Genomic DNA, 20,006 nt, shown 5'->3' with positions numbered 1-20,006 from the left:
GTGCTTCTTTCTCCACCTTTCTTGTTTTATCATATATATATATATATATTCTTTAAGTAGTTGTACAGAGGCGTTGCCATTCAACAGAGCAGTTCATATGAATACTGTGCCCCTTGATCAATGTCACCCCTTTCCACATGCTCACCCATCCCTCTAGCCCACCGCTTCCCTTACTTTTCTTAATTTTTAGGTTATGCATTGAATTTTTTTGCCATTTAACAAAGCAATGTATACAATACATTGTGATCTGTGTCATTCCTTCAGCATCTTCACCCCTCTTCTACTTACCCTTTCCTTATTTCTCTCAGTTCCGTGGCGTATACAGCACATTCTTGCCTGCATTCTACTCATTTCCCTGGTTCATTTTTCTATCCCCCTTGGTCCCCACACTTTACAAGTACCCATTCCCTAGTACTCATTTTGTTAGGCTTTAACTTAGTTTTTCTAAAGAATTGTACTATTTGTGCTTATTTCTTGCCTTTGTCATGCCCCTACTCTTTTTCCTATTCTGGAATTTACCCTCTAATTACAGACACAATATTTAATGAAATCTTGACTTGGATACTTGAGGGTTTGTGATTTATTACTTATGGCTTAAGTACTCCAGATAGAGAGAAAGTTTCCCACCAGAAAAAATCAGCTATTTATACTAACCAGCTATTTATTATTTAAAATCCACCGTATGGGTCCTGGAGGCCAATTGGAAGCTTCACTGTTTTCTTTCCTCTCCGTGTGAACCTAGCGAGTGGCAGGCATCACCTCCTTACATTTTCATTTTCTCAACTGAAAAAATAGGAGTAATGGTCATCCACCCAGCAAAGTGTGGTTCTGAGGAGGAAACGCGGGTGCATTTGCAGCCCCACGCCCAGCTCAGTGTGAGTGTGTGACAGGTTTAGCCACCCTGCTGACAGCCAGCCTGGCCTGTGTGTGCACTGCCGCTCCTAACCACAGGTGCTCTTGTACTTCCTCCACGTTTGCTTTCTGGTCAGTGTCATTTGGCCTATCTATCTGTATGCTTTCACGCAGTATTAGATCACCTGGTATAGATGAGGGTTTGATTTTGAGTGGGGCTGGTCTGGGGTGAGTGAAGGTCTGTTCATAGTAGGGTGTGGCCGCTTGTCCTCTGTGAAGGCAGGCATTTAGCTCTGTTTCTGGTGGGCAGCTCTGTCATTTGTCATCTTGGTTTCCTACATTGGAATGACAAGATGGCACTGGGCGGGTCAGCTGCAGTGGGAGATGGGAGACCACATTCTCCTGTGGGTTTACAACTTTTTGGGGTCAGTGAGAATTAGGCTCATTCAGCCAGCGAATCCACAGACTGTGACAGGAATTCCATCAGTTGTTCATAAATTATGAAAGAAATCTTAGGAACTGCTTCTGGGTTTTTAAAGCTTTGGGCCAAAAGGTTAATTACTTGCCTAGAGTTCCAACCAACTTTCCATGTTAATAGATACCGGCTGGGTTGGTGCTTCTGTTTCAGGCGAGCTCACACGCTGTTATTTGAATGTAGTCATAAATCACTGTCTTTGGAGTGTTTAATTTTTTTTTTGTGAATACCTGTGACTAGCTTAGAAATAAAGAGTGGGGGTATTATAAGTGGATTATATCTGTAGTTAATCCACTGTCTTTCCTTCTTCCATAATACTTATTTCAAATCAATTATTTACTCTTTTTATAAATGTTTGTGAAACATTAGAAAGATAGTAGGTATGAATAATTAGAAGTAATGGTAGGAAAATGACAGCATCAATAAGCAAAAAATAATTAGACTGTGTGAAAACACAAGTGAAAATTTAAGTGTTTTCTCCCCATTTTTAAAGAAATTAAGTGACTTCCATATGTTGAGAGAGATTTTATTCTGCTGTATTAATTTTCAAAGCGCTTTCTGAGTAACATGAACTACAGATAATCTTAAGAATTCATAGAATCATGTCCTTACAATCTGCATAGAAATAAATGGTGTCCTTCACATCACACTTCAAGAGCCTCAGTTTTTCCTCCAGAAGTATTGATTGGCATTCATTCATAAGTAAAGTCTCCAGGCCCATGGTTTTTGCTTGCTTAGCATCTTTTGTGTCTCTTAAGATCACGACTGAGTACCAGCCACACCAGGGCAATGTACCATTTCTTTCTCTTTGTAAAAATTCTTCTGTATGTATTCAATTTCTACTGAGTGGATTTTGAGTTAATAACAAGCAGAAACAACCATTTAGAAGAGAGGCCTTCATTTTCTTCTTTCAGGAGAAGTATTATTTCCTCCATTTCCTTTTAAAAAAGTCTCTAAGGCCCTGTTTATTTTCTTCTTGTCCAGCAGTGTGGTAAAGCTCAGAATTTCACACTTCTTAGGCAAGTGTTTCACCACTTGAGCCACATCCCAGGCCAAAGACCCCATTGTTTCAGGCTATCATTATTGAACACTCAGGGTTTGCCTGAGGTTGGAATAATTCAGAGGGAAGAATGAAAGAGTGACATTTATCTTAGAATTTAGTGTTCTGAATAATCAACTGGTTAATTAATAATACTGTCACAGACTCAATTAGATGATGTATCATTTGTAATATACCAATGTTAACGTGTATCTTTCTTACTCTCTTTTATTTCTTTTTTATATTGGGGATCCTGAAAGATTGATTAGGCTACAGTGTTGCTGTTGTTGTTGTTGTTGTTTTGCCAATCAGTCCTGAGGCTCGAGACCAGGGCCTGAGTGCTGTCTTGAGCTTTTTTTTTTTTTTGCTAAGGCTAGCACTCTACCCCTTGAGTCAAAGCTTCACGTCCTGCTTTTTGGTGGTTAATTGAAGATAAGTGTCACCTGGCCTTTCTTGCTCAGGCTGGCTTCAAACTATGACCCTCAGATCTCAGCTTCCTGAATAGCTGGGATTACAGGCATGAGCCACTGGCCTGGGCTAACACAGTTTGAATCAGTTCTTTCAACAAGTTTACTGATGGGTGAGTCACTAAATGGGAGAAATGGGGGTGGGGAACTAAGGAAGGGGTCACATTGATCAAGATTCATTGTTTGCATAAACTGACATGTTTAATTGAAACCCTTTTGTACAACTACTTAAAGATAATAACAAATGGTAAAGAAAAATGTGTTGTGTTTATGTTCTAAAATCATCCTATTTGTTGTGTATATTTTAGCCTGAGAAATGCACGATAATTTCAGAAAGTAACCATCAATTTTTACGTAGTTTAAATACTATTGGCTCACTTTAACCTACACTAGTCTCATGAAATTCCACCTCCTAACTAAAGGGGATTCATTTGTATGAAACGCCTTTTTCACTGAAGTTATCAGTGGATCTGTTAATTATAATGACGGTGTGAAGACAGAAGAAATAACACAAAATATTATTTAACAGTGTCTTAAAGTTGGGAGATCTCATGGAGCTAAGCTATTACAAGTGACAGGGCGGAGCGCCTGCTGGTGTGTTTATTGCTGGGGGTTGGTTCTGTTCCCCCATGGGGGAGAGACCACGGCAGGGGCCCCAGTGCCACTCGGGTGGTGACCTCTGTCCTGTGCCTGAGACTCTGGAGAGGAGGCATAGGTGGGTGAGGACACATAGACTCCTTGCGATTTCTTCTGACACAGAGCCTCCATTTCCTCCCAGGTGAGCGGCCCTATCAATGTCCTTACTGCGAAAAAGGATTCAGTAAAAATGATGGACTGAAGATGCACATTCGAACTCATACCCGGGTAAGACCGCATGCTGTCCGCTCTTACCCAGCTCACACTGGGTGTCTGAAGGAAATGAGATGTACCAGGAGAAGACTAAAGTGATTCATCTTCAAGTCTATGGTTAAATGTAGGATAGACATTTGAAGATAACTTTTTGGCAGTCCCAGGTAAAGCTGGTTGTTTTGTTTGCTTGCTTGGGTTTTTGTTTGTTTGTTTTTTGGTGCCAGTCCTGGGACTTGATCTCAGGGCCTGGGCACTGCCCCTGAGCTTTTCCTTGAACCACACAGCTTTGCTTCTGGATTCTTGGGTGGTTTCTTATAGGTCAGAGTCTCATAGACTTTCTTGCTTGGTCTTCAAACCATGATCCTCAGCTCCTCAGCCTCCAAAGAAGCTAGGATTACAGGTATGAGCTAATGGTGCCCAGTAAAAGAAGAAAAATAAAATAAAGGCAAATCAACAACAGCAAATCCAAACCACCAATAGGTCCTGATCCTTGGGATTACAAATCACTGTTTGAATTTATAGATGACTAAGTAACAGATATCTAGATTTTAGTATTTTATGATTAGAAATCATAAAGAGATTGTCTGGTAGAATATTCACCAGTAACAGGAATACTGGTTAATGGGGGTAAGCTTGTGAGCATCTGATCACTACGTGTACTTACAAGGAAGAGTATTGGCAAAAAAAGTGTCACAAATTATTGAAATTGTGGGACAGGGGACGGCAGAGCACTCCAGGGACAGCATGCTGGGTCTCACTCTGTCTGATAGAACCTTTGTCCCTCTGCCCCCTCTCATGGACAGTTGTCAGTCAGTTGCACGTGGCTTTTCCAGAATGGAGCACATGTCTCATGTGCTTTGGTATGGGAATTCCCATATCTGGATGTGTTTCTTAGCTCAGTGTTCCAGTCAGTCATTCATTTCCACATGGAATTCAATGTTGCTTAAAATACCTATTCTTGATTTTTCTCTGTGCATCTTTTTACTGCTGATGGTTTACACTGTTGTCCTGGCTACTCAGGAGGCTGAGATCTGAAGACTATAGTTCAAGGCAAGCCCAGGCAGGACAGTCTGTGACACTCTTATCGTCAATTAACCACCAAAATACCAGAAATAGAGCTGTGGCTTAAGTAGTAGAGTGCTAGCTTTGAGCACAAAAAGCTTAGGGACAGCGCCCAGGCCCTAGGTTCAAACCCCCAACTCTAACCTTCCTCCTACCCTGCCTGGAGAAACATTCTTGTCCCTCTAGAAGAAAAGAAGCTTTGCCACCCACAGTAGGGTTCTTATTCTGCTCTTTTAAAGGCAAGGTCATACTATGAATATTAGAAACTGTAATATATACTGATATGAAACTACTTTATAAGCTTCAAAGGATTAAACAATACTGCTTATGATTATATGATTTAAATGTACAATAGTGAGCATCACAAAAGGAATTTTAAGCTAGTTTTAAATTGTTCCAGGAAGTTTTTTTATATGTGTTATTATGGAAATGTCAATCATGTTTTATTTATTTAGAAGTTGCTAACATTGAGGAAAAAAGAATCCTGTAATCTTTGTAATGTGCCTATTTTATCATTGGCCTGATTACCTTAAGGTAGACATAATAAGAAAATACTATGTAACTCCCTGATGGAAAAACATCTTTTACTCTGCATATCGGTGGCTTACACCTGTAATTCTAGCTACTCGGGAGCCTGGGATCTGAAGGTCTCAGTTCAAAGCTAGCCTGGGCAGGAAAGTATGTGATGCTTTATCTCCAGTTAACCAACAAAAAGTCAAAAGTGGAGCTGTGACTCAGGTGGTAAGACAACAGCCTACAGTGAAAACTAGGGGACAGCCAGTCCCTGAGTTCAAGCCCCAGGGCCAGCACAAAAAGAAGAAGAAAAACAGAAAAGAAAACAGAGGAAAGCATACTCAGGTATTTCTGCTTCTTTATTTAGATAAGATTAGAAGATTAAAAATCAATATCGCAGTTTATTTTGGTTTTTAAAGTTTATGATGATTTAGGGGAGGTGTAAATTTTTGACTCATTCTAAATTATCTTCTATGTTTTAGAGGCAAGAGGATTAAGTTTATTAACACTATTGAACACTATCTTTTAATTTTTTTTGAATTAGTCAATTTTTTTATTATTTCTAGGACTCACATATTTCATAGATAACTTGATACACTTTGCCAGTAAATTATATAAGGTAAAATTGGCTTTAAAATGCCATTGTATTTTATTTGGCTCAGACTCTGGAGCTTCATGAAATTTAGCATTCTTTTTTCTTTTTTCTTCTTCTTTTTTTTTTTTTTTGCCAGTCTTGGGCCTTGGACTCAGGGCCTGAGCACTGTCCCTGGCTTCCTTTTGCTCAAGGCTAGCACTCTACCACTTGAGCCACAGCGCCACTTCTGGCCGTTTTCCATACATGTGGTGCTGGGGAATTGAACCCAGGGTTTCATGTATACGAGGCAAGCTCTCTTGCCACTAGGCCATATTCCCAGCCCTAGCATTCTTAATTTATCACTAAAAGCTGGTTTTTCTTTGTGAAAAGGGGGAAAATCAGACCATTAGAAAAATAACTTCCTTTGTGGGGACTGACAGCTTTATTTGTTCCTGTATTTTTTTCCTCCTTTGTGGAAATTCTTTTTGATGGTCATGAACTAATTCTTATTTTCTGTTGAACTGGGGCCCATGAACTCACCAGCTCTCTTCAAGTAGTAGCAAAGAGCATTTTAAGTTCCCTAATTAGAAATACTTTTTCTTGGCATGTACCATGAGGTTCCTAAAATAAGTGCTCTGGCCCAAGTGCGCTGTAATTTGATGACAGCATCTTTGGATTTCCGTAGCCCTGGAGAAGAAGAAGGGAAAGTTAAACAAAAACAAAAACAACTATATTTCATTTTCTTTTCAATTCATTGGCAAAAGCGACAAAAGACAGGTGGAATTAAAATTCTGTTTTGCTGCATGTCACTGTGTTTCAAGAGTAGAGTTACATTTACATCAGAGTTTGAACAACCCCAAGCACTGATTAGATTTCTGTTGCTGTTTCTGTTGTTGTTGTTTTTATTTGTTTGGTTTGGCTTTTATGGTATTGGGTTTCTGAACTCAGAGCTGTATATCTATAAGGCAAGCACTGCACTGCCAGTGTCACTCCACGGGCCTGCGGCAGGTTGGTTATTTCTTTTCTTTTTAGTGCATGTACTTTATTTCTATATAGTAGGAAGTTGTCCGTGGCATGAATGGTTTTTTTTTTAATTAAATTTTGTTGACAAGGTGTTGTGCAAAGGGGATACAGTTACATAATGAGGCAGTGAGTACATTTCTTGTGATGTCTTACACCTCGTTTTTCTTTCCCTTGGTTGGTTATTTCTGAGGTAGGATCTAGCTTGTGCTGGGCAGGCCTGAACTGATCTTTTGGGGCTTGTGTTGCTGAGGTGACGTGCTCCCCTTCCCCCCCCCCACCTGCCAGCCACCGTCCTCCCTGACTTTGGGGTAACAGGTGTGCATTCAGCCATTGGTTGGGACAAACTTTTATTTATTTTTTTGCCTCATACCACAACCCTCCAATCTTCACCTGCTAGATAGCTAGAATTATAAGCTTCAGCTTCCATCCCTGGTTTTTCTTTCAAGTCTTTTGATGGTCTTTACATTCTTCTTCAGCATGTCTATGGTGGTTTTCTGTTCCATCTTGGGGATTAAACTCGGAACCTAGGCAGTATACTTTAACATTTTTCCTCAAGGCTAGAAGTCTAGCACTTGAGCCACAGCTCCACTTACGGCATTTTGGGGTAGTTAATTGGAGATAAGACTCTCATGAGCTTTATTGCTTGGGCTGGCTTTGAACCACTATCCTCAGATCTCAGCCTCTTGAGTAGCTAGGATGACAGGTGTGAGCCACCAGCACTCAGCCTGACTTTTTTTTAAAATTTTAAAATGGAATCAGATGTAGTCCTGTGCATCTAAACATAATGTGTGCTAGAAGCAATGATGTTGTGTAGCAGTAGTTCCCAAGACAGTGCCAACAGCTCCTTCCTGCATGCACCTGCCCCTGTCCTCAGCAGGGAAGAGTCTCTCCTTCTTGTCTCCAAGCTGGTCCCTGTGACCCGCTTAACCAACAGAATGTGGCATCAGTGACTCTGGAAAGCCAGAAGCTAGGTCAGTGAGGAAGGAGACTTACGACTTTTGCTTGGGCTTCGTGTCACCAACGCCATGTTATCGAGACTATGTAACACAGGCAGGCAGGCTGGTAGCTCTCTGCACTGCCCTGGATGGCCACCATTTGAGGATGCCCTGGGGGAATACCCAGCCCTTGCTGAGGAGTAGGCGAGGTCAGCTAAAGCCACTGAGTGTGATGCAACTATGCGATGAGCAACTATGTCAGGTACTGAGTCTGAGTCCCAGTCTCAGGCCAAAAAAGAAAATACTAATACTATCATTTACAAAAGTATATATTATTCTGAAAAATATTTACCTGACCAACCTGAAAGAAGAGCCCTTGGCACTCAGTAAGTAGCTTTTCCTTTCCCAGTAGTGCCCAGCAACACGAAGCTAAGGGTCATTCGAAGTGTCTTTTCTCTCAGCTGTTACCACAGCTGGAAGGAATCCTGCCTTTTAACTGAGGCATTGGTGAAGTTTATGAGTTCCTTACCATTTGAACATATGAGTAATGAAAAAATAGAATTTCATTTGAAGGGATTATTTATGGAGTACTTAGTAAAGTGATGCACATTGCTTTTATTCTGGATGACAGGAATTAAAGCAAATCCCAGCGGTGTACATTGGAAATCCTTAGGAGGGACCCATAGGCTTTGTTGAATATCTCACATAATTTCTGCAAAATGAAAAGCAAAGGGTTTGTCTTAGAAACTCTGTGACAGTTTCTATTTAATTTTGCCTAACAATGACTTCAAACAGTTGTTGAAATTATAGGGAACTCCTGATTAAAGGGAACTTCCTTGACTAAGCAGTATGTTTCCAATTGTAATTGTTTAAGATTTAGACATGTGTACATTTAGTCTCTGTTGGCCAACTATGTTTTATTGAGACAGTGTCTATGTCATGTTTCTGTAAGGAAGGATGCAGCAAGACAGGGAGCCTAATGGGAATATCCCAAGGGCATGAAAAATGCAGGTAGGGGGTCTCCATCTCTGTATGGGGGAAGGGCACACACAAAGAAAGGTGTGGGATAAAACAGAAGAGAATCTGCAAGGGTACCTATTTTGCTCAAGACCTCTAAATGAAGTGGAAAGGTAACTGCCGAACAGCTAAAATTTTGCTGAAGGAATAAAAGAAGGATTAGACAGAGAGGTTTGAAAAGAAAGTGATTTTGTTTCTCTGGAAAACCACAGGCTCTGTCTAAAGCTTCAGACTTAATGATACACACAGGTTCTAAGAAGTCTGGCAGTAGAGATGTTTGCTTGTTGTTTATTTTACCAAGCATCGGATCTATCATTCCAGCGGAGAGAGGAAAAGAGAGGCACAGACACACCGGGACAGAGGCAGAGGCATGGATTAAAAAGAGAGGGAAGGGGCTGGGAATATGGCTTAGTGGTAGAGTGCTTGCTTCTTATACATTCCTCAGCACCACATATATAGAAAAAAACAGAAGTGGCGCTGTGGCTCAAGTGGCAGAGTGCTAGCCTTGAGAAAAAACAAGCCAGGGACAGTGCTCAGGCCCTGAGTTCAAGCCCCAGGATTGGCAAAAACAAAACAAAAGGAGGGAAGAAGAGACAGGAAGGGAGGGAGAAGGGAGAGAGTTTTCCTCTAATACCTCACTAGAGCTATTGTTCTACAACTACTTAGAGAGAACAAAAATAAATAAATAAATAAATAAATAAATGAAATGGGGAAAAAAATCCCACTGAACTAATCTATCCCATGCTTGACTCAAACAATCAGTACAAAGATTGACTTTGACATGTGTCATAGTAACATGTGTCATAGTTTCTTTGCAAAATCCAAAGTAAACCCAACTCACCCTGCACTAGCTCCTCCCTGCCTACACCTGGAGCCCTAGCAGAGAGCTGTGCTCCCAGAACCACCCATGCACTCCCACTTTTCCTCCCTCCCTCCCTCCCTCCCTCCCTCCCTCCCTTCCTTCCTTCTTCCTTTCTTTCTTTCTCTTTTTCTCTTCCTTTCTCTCTCTCCCTCCCTCCCTCTCTTCCTCCTTTCCTTTCTTCCTCCCTCCCTTCCTCCCTCCCTCCTTCCCTCCCTCCCTTCCTGTCTCCTTCCCCTCCTGCCTCCTTCCCTTCCTCCCTGCCTCCCTGACTGCTTTCTTTCTTTTCTTCATTCATTCATTCTTTCCCTTCCTTCCTTCCTTCCTTCCTTCCTTCCTTCCTTCCTTCCTTCCTTCCTTCCTTCCTTCCTTCCTTCCTTCCTTCCTTTCTTCTTTCTTTCCTTACCCTGAGGCTTGAACTCAGGGCCTGAGACTCTTTGTGCTCATGGCTAGCACTCTATCACATGAGCCACAGCACCACTTCCAGCTTTTTCTCAGTAGTTCATTGAAGATAAGAGTCTCATTGACTTTTCTGCCTGGACTGGCTTCAAATCACAATCCTCATATGTGGCCCTCCCGAGTAGCTAGGATTATAGGTGGGAGCCACCATTGCCCAGCCCTGCCTCCCATTTCTGCATCTCCTTTTCCCCTCCTCTCCTTTTCCGCACAGGTACATGCTGGACCTTGACCAGCTGAGACCAAATGTGGTCTTAATGTAGGTTCCCTAGTCCAGGTGCTTTTTGAATATAGACGTCCATGCTAGCCTCTCTCTTTTCCCTGTCACACTGGGTCTTTGAGGTCATAGCCCTTCTTAACGATCCCGGTGGGGCGGGGCAGTCCGTGCAGAAAGCCTGCATTGCATTGCATGGCTGATGTACACTCATTATACCAACCCAGGGTTTCTTCGTAATCATGACCTAAATAAAATCCTACTTCTCTCAGATATTTGTACAGTGGTGACAAATCTGACTTCGTTTCTCTTGCTAAAGAAAGAAGAATAAGATGGGCACCTGTGACTTATGTGTGTCATCCTAGCTACTCAGGATGCTGAGATCTGAGGCTCACCATTTGAAATCAGCCCAGGCAGGAAAGTCCATGAGACTCTTACCTCCATTTAATCACAGAAAAATCTGGAAGTGGTGCTGTGGCTCAAGTGGTAGAGGGCTACCTTTGAACACAAAGAAGCTCAGGGACAGTGCCAGGCCCTGAGGGGGGAGGGAAGGAGGGAGGAAAGAAGGGAGGAAGGGAGGAAGGAAGGAAGGAAGGAAGGAAGGAAGGAAGGAAAGAAGGAAAGTAAAAGAAGGAAAGGGAAACACTACAAGGCAGATATTTCCTCAGTATGTTCTATTAGCCTGAATTTATTCTCGTTCTAACTAGAGTGTTCTCTGGTTTGCTGCCTGCTTTCCCATCAATAAGCACATTTTTTTAAGAAGACCTGTGGTCCGTTACTTCATCTTGTCCATCAATTCAAAGCCTCTCATCCCCCCACTGAAAAGTGCCTTGCGCTGACTAACCTGCAGGTGTGTCGCTTTCTCCCTTCCTAGTGGAACTCCAGAGCCTCGCTGGGTGCCCAGCGCAAACCACAAGAAGGCATTAGGTATCTGCAGAAGTGACTATAAAGCAGCAAAGTCCGTGCTCCTGTTCCATCACTGGTGGCTTGGGGCAGGGCCTCTTTGTCTCCCAGGAGCTACCTTCTCAAGGGCACAGGCCAGAGACCCAGTGCTGGCAGAGAACCAGTTCATCCTCCTGCCTCTGGCAGCCCTAGTGGGAATAATAAATAGCATTGTTTCGGTGATGCCTATGACACTCCTTGGTAAATCATCAAAGAATATCAACAAAGAGTGCTAAAATAAGACTCTATAAATATTTAGCATTTAGGCTGATTGTTGCTAACCTACCACTATTTTATCTTAGACTTTAATTATATATTTCAGAATTAAGGGGAAAGTATATGTTGTCTGCAGTCTGTGAAGAAAGTTTTTTTATTATTTTGAAGCAAAGCAATATACAATTACATTTTTAAAAGAAATGGAGTCATTATTCTTAGGAAAGTAGCACAAATGTTCAATACTGTTTTCTTTGTGAAACAAAGTTTGATACTCATTTTTTATCTATTCAGAGGGTTCTAACTACTAAAGTGTTGTAAGGATTTTGAAATAGCCCAGGTGAGAAGTACTGTATGCCACTACTCCTACCTACCTGAGAGACAAAAATAGGGGAATTATGGTCCAGTGTTCTTCAGGCAAAAAGTTACAGACCCGATCTGAAAAACAGATGAAAAAAGGATGGAAATGTGGATCAAGGGGGTAGAGCACCTTCCTAGGCCCTAAGTAAAAGCTCTGGGAGCCTGCTGCCTCTCCCCCCCAAGCCTTATAATAAAACACTTTATATATGAGGGTCCCATTCATTAATGGGTTCCAAGATCAGTGCTATACTGACATTCTGACATGATCTTTTCCTCTAAGTCACCTAATTATATTTTAATAATTTGTGTGGCTCATCAATTCTGCATTAAATTATTCATTTGCCTATCATGATAATAAATAGACAAAGGCAGATTAATATGATCAACATTAATATGTCTCAACACATGAAATACCATAACTAGGTTCTGATTATATGCAGGCATTAGGATATCAGTGGCCTTCCCACAGGCTTTGAGAGTACTTAAACCTGTTCCCTAGAACATTGTGTTCCTCCCTGCCAGCTCTTGTCTTTTCCTCTTCTCAATGATTACCTTCCTTGAGCTCACCTTTGCAGACTTTCCACTGAAATCACATTCTCTGTGCATGTGTTTTATATTCTGTGTCTCCCCATTGTGGGATATCTGTAATATGAATATTATTCCTTTCTTTTGTCATCTAAGTCTTCCTCTAAAGACAATTTAAGTGAGGTCCAGAAACCCAGCTACTTGGGAATCAAAGATGAGGAGGATAAAAGTTCAAGACCAACCTAAACAAGTTAGCCAGACCTATTTTAACCAGTAAGCTGGGCATGCCAGTACATGTTTCTAACTCCAGCCAGGCTGGAAGTATGGGTGGAAAGATCATGTTCAGAGACCAGTCCTGGTCATAAAAATGAGACCCTATCTGAAGAATTACAAAAAGTAAGAAGGCCTAAAGGTGTGACTGAAGTGGTAGAGCATTTGCCTATGAGACCTTGAGTTCAAAATCTAACACTGCTTTTAAAAAGTCAAGGTTTATTAATACACCAGACAAAGTATTGGGAGATTTGATCTTGCTTGCTGGGTAAGCTGAAGATAGACTGTACAGAGCAAATAAGTATACCAAGTTCCATAACATCATATCCTGGAGAAGTTAAAGCAGGTGTTCACTTAAGGAAGAACCCAATTGGTCTTATGATTTTATGAATATTTGTATACGATTAAAGGTACCTAAGTGTTCTCTGAAACCATGAGTGCCTGGAAAGAATAGAGAGAACACACACATATCTATGCATAGGTTTATTTATTTAATTTAGTTTCCCATCTCATATGTTCAAGGTGGTAAAAATAGGAACCGGAATGGAGAACAATTTCCCAAACCCATTTCCTTCCCCACGTGTTACTTGTTTAGACCCATCAGGCAGACGGGTTATCTTCCTAAGGTTTCCTTTCCTCTCTAAAGCTGTGGTTTGCAGTGATTGTGGTGCTGATTGCTCACGTCCTTGATGCCAGACTCCAGTGGATCAGAGGCGTGGCTTACTGATCTGAGCTTTCATGTTCTGGAAATCCCCAAGCAGGAGGAACAGGCAGTGGGAAGGCTCACGGCTGCTAGTCAGGTCTGAAGCCTTTCACCACAGGGCAGTGTCTGAGCTCAGAAGAACCATGAGAGACATAATTCCTCCATCCAAGAATCTGTGGTTGCTGTAACACGGAGCTGACTAGTCCAGTATTCCTCAGTGGCACTGTTCTACTTCAGCCAGTAGTGTTGGAGAGTTGAGAACCTCCTTGAGGCTCACTGAGTACCTGTAGCCTGTGCACTAGACATATCCCAGGTGCCAACACAACCACGTATTCCTACAAGATGGAGCTGGATCCTGCTCTAGAGCTCAACGGCATATTAATAAGGACAACTGTAGAAGCTTCCTCCAGATTCCTCTCTATAGCATCGCATGGATGCCATGTGCCTCTGCTGCTGTCTCCCGTACCACATCTATTTGCATAAATAATAATATGTACATACACACGTGCACCTCACGTCGTTCTCAGAGTACTTCTGTTTCCATCGTTGCTCTGCTCAAGGAATGGATGTGTGTGAGTACTCTGCCAGTATGTATTAATGTGAACATTTGCTGGAATGAGTGTTGCATTGCTTCAGATATATTTCTCTGTGTGTGTACAGTCCAGGGGCTTGAGTTCAGAACCTGGATGCTGGCCCTGAGCTTTTTTTTGTTCAAGGCTAGTGCTCTACCACTTGAACCACAGCTCCACTGCCAGAATTTTGGTAGTTAATTGGCAATAGAAATCTTTTGGAATTTCCTGCTTGCACTGTTTTTGAAATGGGGTCCTCAGATCTCAGCCTCCTGAGTAGCTAGGATTACAGGTGTGAGTCACCATGTCCAGCTTCCTTTGGATCTTTTATTTTTCTGCTTTGTAGAGACAATAGAGTAAAGAGACTTAAGTGAACATGTGTTTCTAGACATGTAAGTGGAGTATTGTGTCAGTGCCAAAAAATGACATTCCACCGAGAATATAGTCTTCAACATGCGGGACAGTTTATCACCAAGTAACATATAACTCAGTGACTGAATTTCGAATTTTGAAACTATTGCGTCCTGTTTCTATTTCCCCATTGGCAAGACATGAGTGAGTTCTTCCACATCTGTCCTGCGCAATGCGAGGCTCGCGCTGGGCTGCTGCCGGCACATGTCTGTTCCTTTGTGCAATGCTGGACTTCTAGCCCCATTTGGTATTTGGAAATGGCTGGTGGGTGTTCTTTTTGTTCTTGTGTGCAGAGATTTGTTGTGTACTTTATGTAGGAAGAAGGAAACGTGTACATTCATTGACTTCTCCGAGAGCCTCATGGATAGCTTAGTTCCTTTAATTACGCTAATTGAATCTTCTGCCAAGTATATTAACATTGACTAAATGGAGAGGGTACCTGATTACTAGCAGAAAAACAAGGATGTTGAAAAGAGAGATAGCAAGCTACAGGGAGACTGTGCCACAGTTCTTTTCCTACCATTGAAGGGGCTGGTATATCTAAATTAAGCAAGTTAAAACAGAATAAAACCATCCCCTACCATTCCATGAAGTTATCTATGTCTTAGAGACATACTATGTTTAGCCTTTTCTTTTGCCTCATGTATTCTCAAAGAAAAGTTGGATAATTTATATTCCTTGTCAAAATCTTCCCCCCCCCCCCCCAAGCTCAGTGGCTTGTACCTGTAATCCTAGCTACTTGGGAGACTGAGGTTGAGAGGATTGTGTTTCAAAGCCTTGGCAGAAGATTGTGAGAGCTTTTCACCTGAGAGCTGGGTATGGTAGCACAGGCCTCCGATCTTAGCTACAGCTGGAAGCCTAAAATTGGTAGAGTACCCTCCAGACACAAAACAAAGCCCTATATCAAAGTAGCTAGTGCCAAGAAAAGGACTGGAGGTATTGCTCAGCAATACAGCACCTACCTAATAAGTCCCAGGTCCGATTACTGCCCCCTCCAAAGTTCTGCCTCAAAAGATACCAAACACAGCCTTCTTGTGGGGAAAGTGTTTGGTTTGGTCCATCCTGAAGGTTGGCCCTTCTTTGTGAAGTGCTTTCCTGTAGACCATCGCCACACCCTCCTAGCTTCCCTGCCCTCAGTGCTGGGACCGTCCCAGCCGGGCGCAAATTCCCCCAGGATTATAGATTGTGACTTTTTACCCAGGAGGAGAGGTGGGGACACAGGGATGGGGAAGAGATTGTGCAAGCAGATCTGTTTAGTACATTGCCCTGCCAAGTGCAGCTGACGGTTGTACAGGGACGATGCACACAGCCCCTCCATGGCATCTCAAGCAAGCCTTCGCCACAGACTGCCTGCCATTCCTCCCTTCACAGGCTGCTCTTTCACACAGAAGCTGGCTTGAAGGTATCTTTCTAGAGTCGTGACCCCCACCCTGCCTCATTTGTTCCAAACTGGAGTGTTGCCCATAATGCAGGACCATAGGCTACCTTCTCTAGGCTAGACCTGAGGATGGTTGGTCACACCTGCCATGGTTCTTGAAAATAGATTAACGAGAGGCTCCTTCTTAAGGAGCAGACAGAGCCCCAGCCAACCAAGAGCTAGAGGAAGTTGCTGTCCTTGATGGTGGCAGCTCATGGTGCTTGCAGATAACAATGATGCTTTGTAGCGGTTGGAAGTCCATTCCCTCCTGCTGGATGGTCTGTAGTATCACCTGAGACCACAGAGACCACAGAGTTTTCGCAAAACACTCAGCCATTTGTGAAAGGAGATGGAGCTCAAGTCTGCTTTGAGGAAGAAAAACAAACAAAAGTGAGAACTATAGCAGACAAACAGGACAGGAAGAGTGAAGATAGTTATCTAAATCTTAAAGTGTTTTGCAGCTGAGCACCAGTGCTCTGCTTACACCTGAAATCCTAGCTACTCGGAAGGCTGAGATCTAAGGATCATGGTTCAAAGCCAGCCTCTGCAGGAAAGTCTCCAGTTAAACACTAAAAAGCCAAAAGTAGAGCTGTGGCTCAAGTGTTAGAGCATTAGCCTTGAGAAAGCTCAGAACAGAGCCCATGCCCTAAATTCAAGCCCCAGAACTGAATGGCAGAAAAAAAATAAAGGCAGGGGGGGGCAGGGTGGGGAGAGGGAGTTCTGCAGCTGCCTTTCCATGGTATTCAGATTTAGAAAGTGCAAATTTTCTCATTAATTGAAATAACCCTTTTTTGTTGTCTTTCTTTTTCTTTTTCTTTTACTTCTTAGATGGACTGGCTGCTCTTTGGCACACTTTATGACTTTGGAATGACTTCAGATCTAGCCAGATCTTTGCCAGAATGGCCATGTAGGCCTCACCTGGGCAACTAGACAGGCTGTTCCTTTTCAACATGTTTGAGGGCTGCGAGAAGCAGGTGTATGGCACTTGCTCCCTGACACTGGTGTGGTGTGTTGACTCAGACATGTAATTTATACTCAGGCGATTTCCCCAGACTCCTGCCGGCCACTAGATGGTTTTATTTCGCCCGTTGAAATACGTTGGCTGCAGCACAAGGCCGCCTGGCCGTGGATGAATTAGCTGCATGTGAGATAGCGCCTTTCTTCAGTGTTCTTCTTATTTTCTAAGTTGTATAACAGGATAACTATGTTGCTCCTTGAGAATTTGATAGCCCTTTGTCTGAGGTTTGCATTTACATAATTCACTTCTCCTCCAGACCTCTGCAGAAACTTTACGATTTTATTCAAAGATGGATCACACCTGCCTCCCTCAGTTATGTCACAGGCATGCTCGTTGTTTGGGAGGTAGGGAATGGAGTTAATTCAGTTCCCTGTGGGCTGGCTAGATATTCCTCTTAAATGTAGGAAGTTGTGACTCTGTTGAGCTCTTATCTCATATCATCACTCTTTGTAGGCATGTGTCATGTCCCCAAAGTTGATAGATGTGTGTACCATATGCCATATTTAATTGCTGTAGTAGCAGAGGCTGTCCATGGGGGGCCCTGCACCACAGGTCCGTCTGCTTCCTCTGCTGGGCCTGCCTTTGAAGTTCTGTTGTCCTCTTTTTGAGGGTGAAGACACAGCACAGCACACTTTTCTCACACAAACTCTAGCTCAGTTCTCAGTGGAGACTGTGTGTGTGTCCTGAAGATTGAACTCATGTTTTTGGACAGTGTTTGTTTTTTTGCTCAGGGCTAGCACTTCACCACTTGTGCTACAGTTTCACTTCTAGCTTTTTACTGGTTAAATGGAACTAAGTAAGAGTCTCATGGACTTTCTTGCTCAGGCTGGTTTCGAACCACAATCCTCATACCTCAGCCTCATGCATAGCTAAGGTTACAGGTGTGAGCCACTGGTGCCCAGCTAGCTCAACAGGGACCTATTGATTGGGTAACTTTGAATTAATCATGGGAATTGTCTGCTTTCTCTCAAATCCTATCTAAATAGAGCTTAGAACACTTAGGTGAATTGGTGTGTACGTTTAATGTGTGTAAGAAATGGCCTTTGTTAGAGGAGATAGTTACTATTTTTCTTCCTGAGCTTGTATTCACTGTATTAAGGTACAAATTTGTTTAGAGGTGCCCTACTAGTAAATTAAGACTTTTGAAAAAGATTTTTTAAGCTATCTTGAATGTGTAAGACTGATTTTCACCAGCAAAAAAAAATTTTTTTTTTTTTTTTGGCCAGTCCTGGGGCTTGGACTCAGGGCCCGAGCACTGTCCCTGGCTTCTTTTTGCTCAAGGCTAGCACTCTGCCACTTGAGCCACAGCGCCACTTCTGGCCTTTTTCTGTATATGTGGTGCTGGGGAATCGAACCCAGGGCCTCATGTATATGAGGCAGGCACTCTTGCCACTAGGCCATATCCCCAGCCCACCAGCAAAATTTTTAACAATGTTATTTTCATAGTTGGCTTCTATTATTATTTGCAATCTAATCGTCTCTTTAAATTTTTATTAACATACATTAGTTTACAAGGGGTTTCACTGTGTTATTTATATACATTAAATTGACCTCCTTTGCCATTCTACTCCAGTTGCTCTGCCCTGACTTCTAAAAGTAATTTCAACAGGATTCATCGTGTTGTTCTTGCATTTGTGTTTTTTGACAATATTCACTCTCCTCTAACTTCTTTCACCTGCCCCCTCTCCAGCCTCTTATTTCCAGACCCCATTTTACATTCATTTATTAAGGACTGAATTTATGTATGAGTTTTGCTTTGAAAACAACATGTATGTGCACATATCTGTACATATCTATGGTTTTAATCCTTTCCATACTATAGTTTTATCATATATATTCACCTTATATTCCTTTTATCTTTCTTCCCTTGTATTTTCATTATAACTTATACTAAAAGTTGCTTTCATAACTTTACAGATGATGAGTACAACGTTTTCCTTGTAATAATATTGTCCTATTTGAATAATTAGTATTTGGTAAGATTTGCGAAATTCTGTAGTTGGCAATTGTAGCAAAAAGTAATTTCCCTGTCCGCAATTTCAGTACTTTCCCACCACTCCTTGCTTCAGACTAAAAGCATTCTTTACCAGGCACAAACCCACATTGTTCTCAGAATTCACATCAGCAAACAAACTTGCCGCTTCCTTTATCATGTCCTATATGGGTACAGGAAGGTGTTACTGTCCACAATAACAATTGCTCCTGTCTTAGGAGCTCTTAATCTATGTTTGTATTATCAATATTTTTTGTAATCACAGCACACATTTCTTTTGATATCTGTCATTCATAGTAACACAGCTAGAGCCTTTTCACAAGTGGGTAGTTTTACATCATCACTTTTGATTTTTGCAGTCCTGGGGCTTGAACTCAGGGCCTGAGCACTGTCCCTGGCTTCCTTTTGCTCAAGGCCAGTACTCTTCCACTTGAGCCACAGCGCCACTTCTGGCTTTTTTTATGTGATGCTGATGAATCGAACCCAGGGCTTCATGTATACGAGGGCCATATTCCCAGCCCCTTACATCATCACTTTTAACAACAGCCCTGGACTTAGCTTTCATTCATTGTCCCAAGGATATGCTCCTGTAACCTGAGGCAAGCACTCTCTGCTCACTAAAAGGGGTTTAAAAGGTAAGGGAAGCAGGGCACCGGTGGCTCACCCTGTAATCCTAGCTACTGAGGAGGCTGAGATCTGAGGACCATGGTCTGAAGGCAGCCTGGGTAGAAAGTCCTAGAGACTCATCTCCAATTAATCACTCAAAGTCTGGAAGTGGGGCCGTGGTTCAACTTGTACTAGCCTTGAGCACAAAAGCTCAGAGACAGTACCTAGGTCCTGAGTTCAAGCTCAAGGAGTGACACCAAAATAAATGAACGAGTAAATAAATAAACAAATGTATTAAGTCACCTAATAGCCAGGCCGCACCCAACCCAGCGTGGAATCACCACAGCGGAGGTGGGCCACAGGCCTTAGGAGCTTGTCAGTCTCTTCTGGTGATCCCAGCTTGTAGGCAGGGGGTGGGGGACAAGGCTCAGGGTGACCTGGGAAGGAGCCTTTGCTCGCAGCGTCCGGATTGTTCCCATGGGGAAGAAGACATGGGAAGGGGAGCCCGCAGGAATGCCAGACGATGACCAGACTTAGTCGCAGCCTATTTTAAGTGTGTCTGTGTGTGTGTGTGTGTGTGTGTGTGTGTGTGTGTGTGTGTGTGTGTGTGCTGTGGTTGCTGCTGGCTTTGCCACGACTGTGAT

General features: G+C 42.5%; 1 protein-coding gene across 3 annotated transcripts in view; it reads left to right on the top strand.

Moving 5' to 3' along the window:
* Prdm5 (PR/SET domain 5) overlaps positions 1 to 20,006 on the top strand; it is a 134,291-nt gene that overhangs the window by 100,506 nt on the left and 13,779 nt on the right. For all 3 annotated transcript variants that reach the window (XM_048333511.1, XM_048333510.1, XM_048333509.1), the window contains one exon: positions 3,612 to 3,697. In XM_048333511.1, coding sequence (XP_048189468.1) covers positions 3,612 to 3,697 — 86 coding nt within the window. The remainder of the gene's footprint in view (positions 1 to 3,611; positions 3,698 to 20,006) is intronic.

This window comes from Perognathus longimembris, chromosome 24, assembly GCF_023159225.1.
Source record: "Perognathus longimembris pacificus isolate PPM17 chromosome 24, ASM2315922v1, whole genome shotgun sequence".
Taxonomy (NCBI): domain Eukaryota; kingdom Metazoa; phylum Chordata; class Mammalia; order Rodentia; family Heteromyidae; genus Perognathus; species Perognathus longimembris.
The sequence above is the reverse complement of the archived record's forward strand: the minus strand, read 5'-3'. Positions and strand labels throughout refer to the sequence as shown.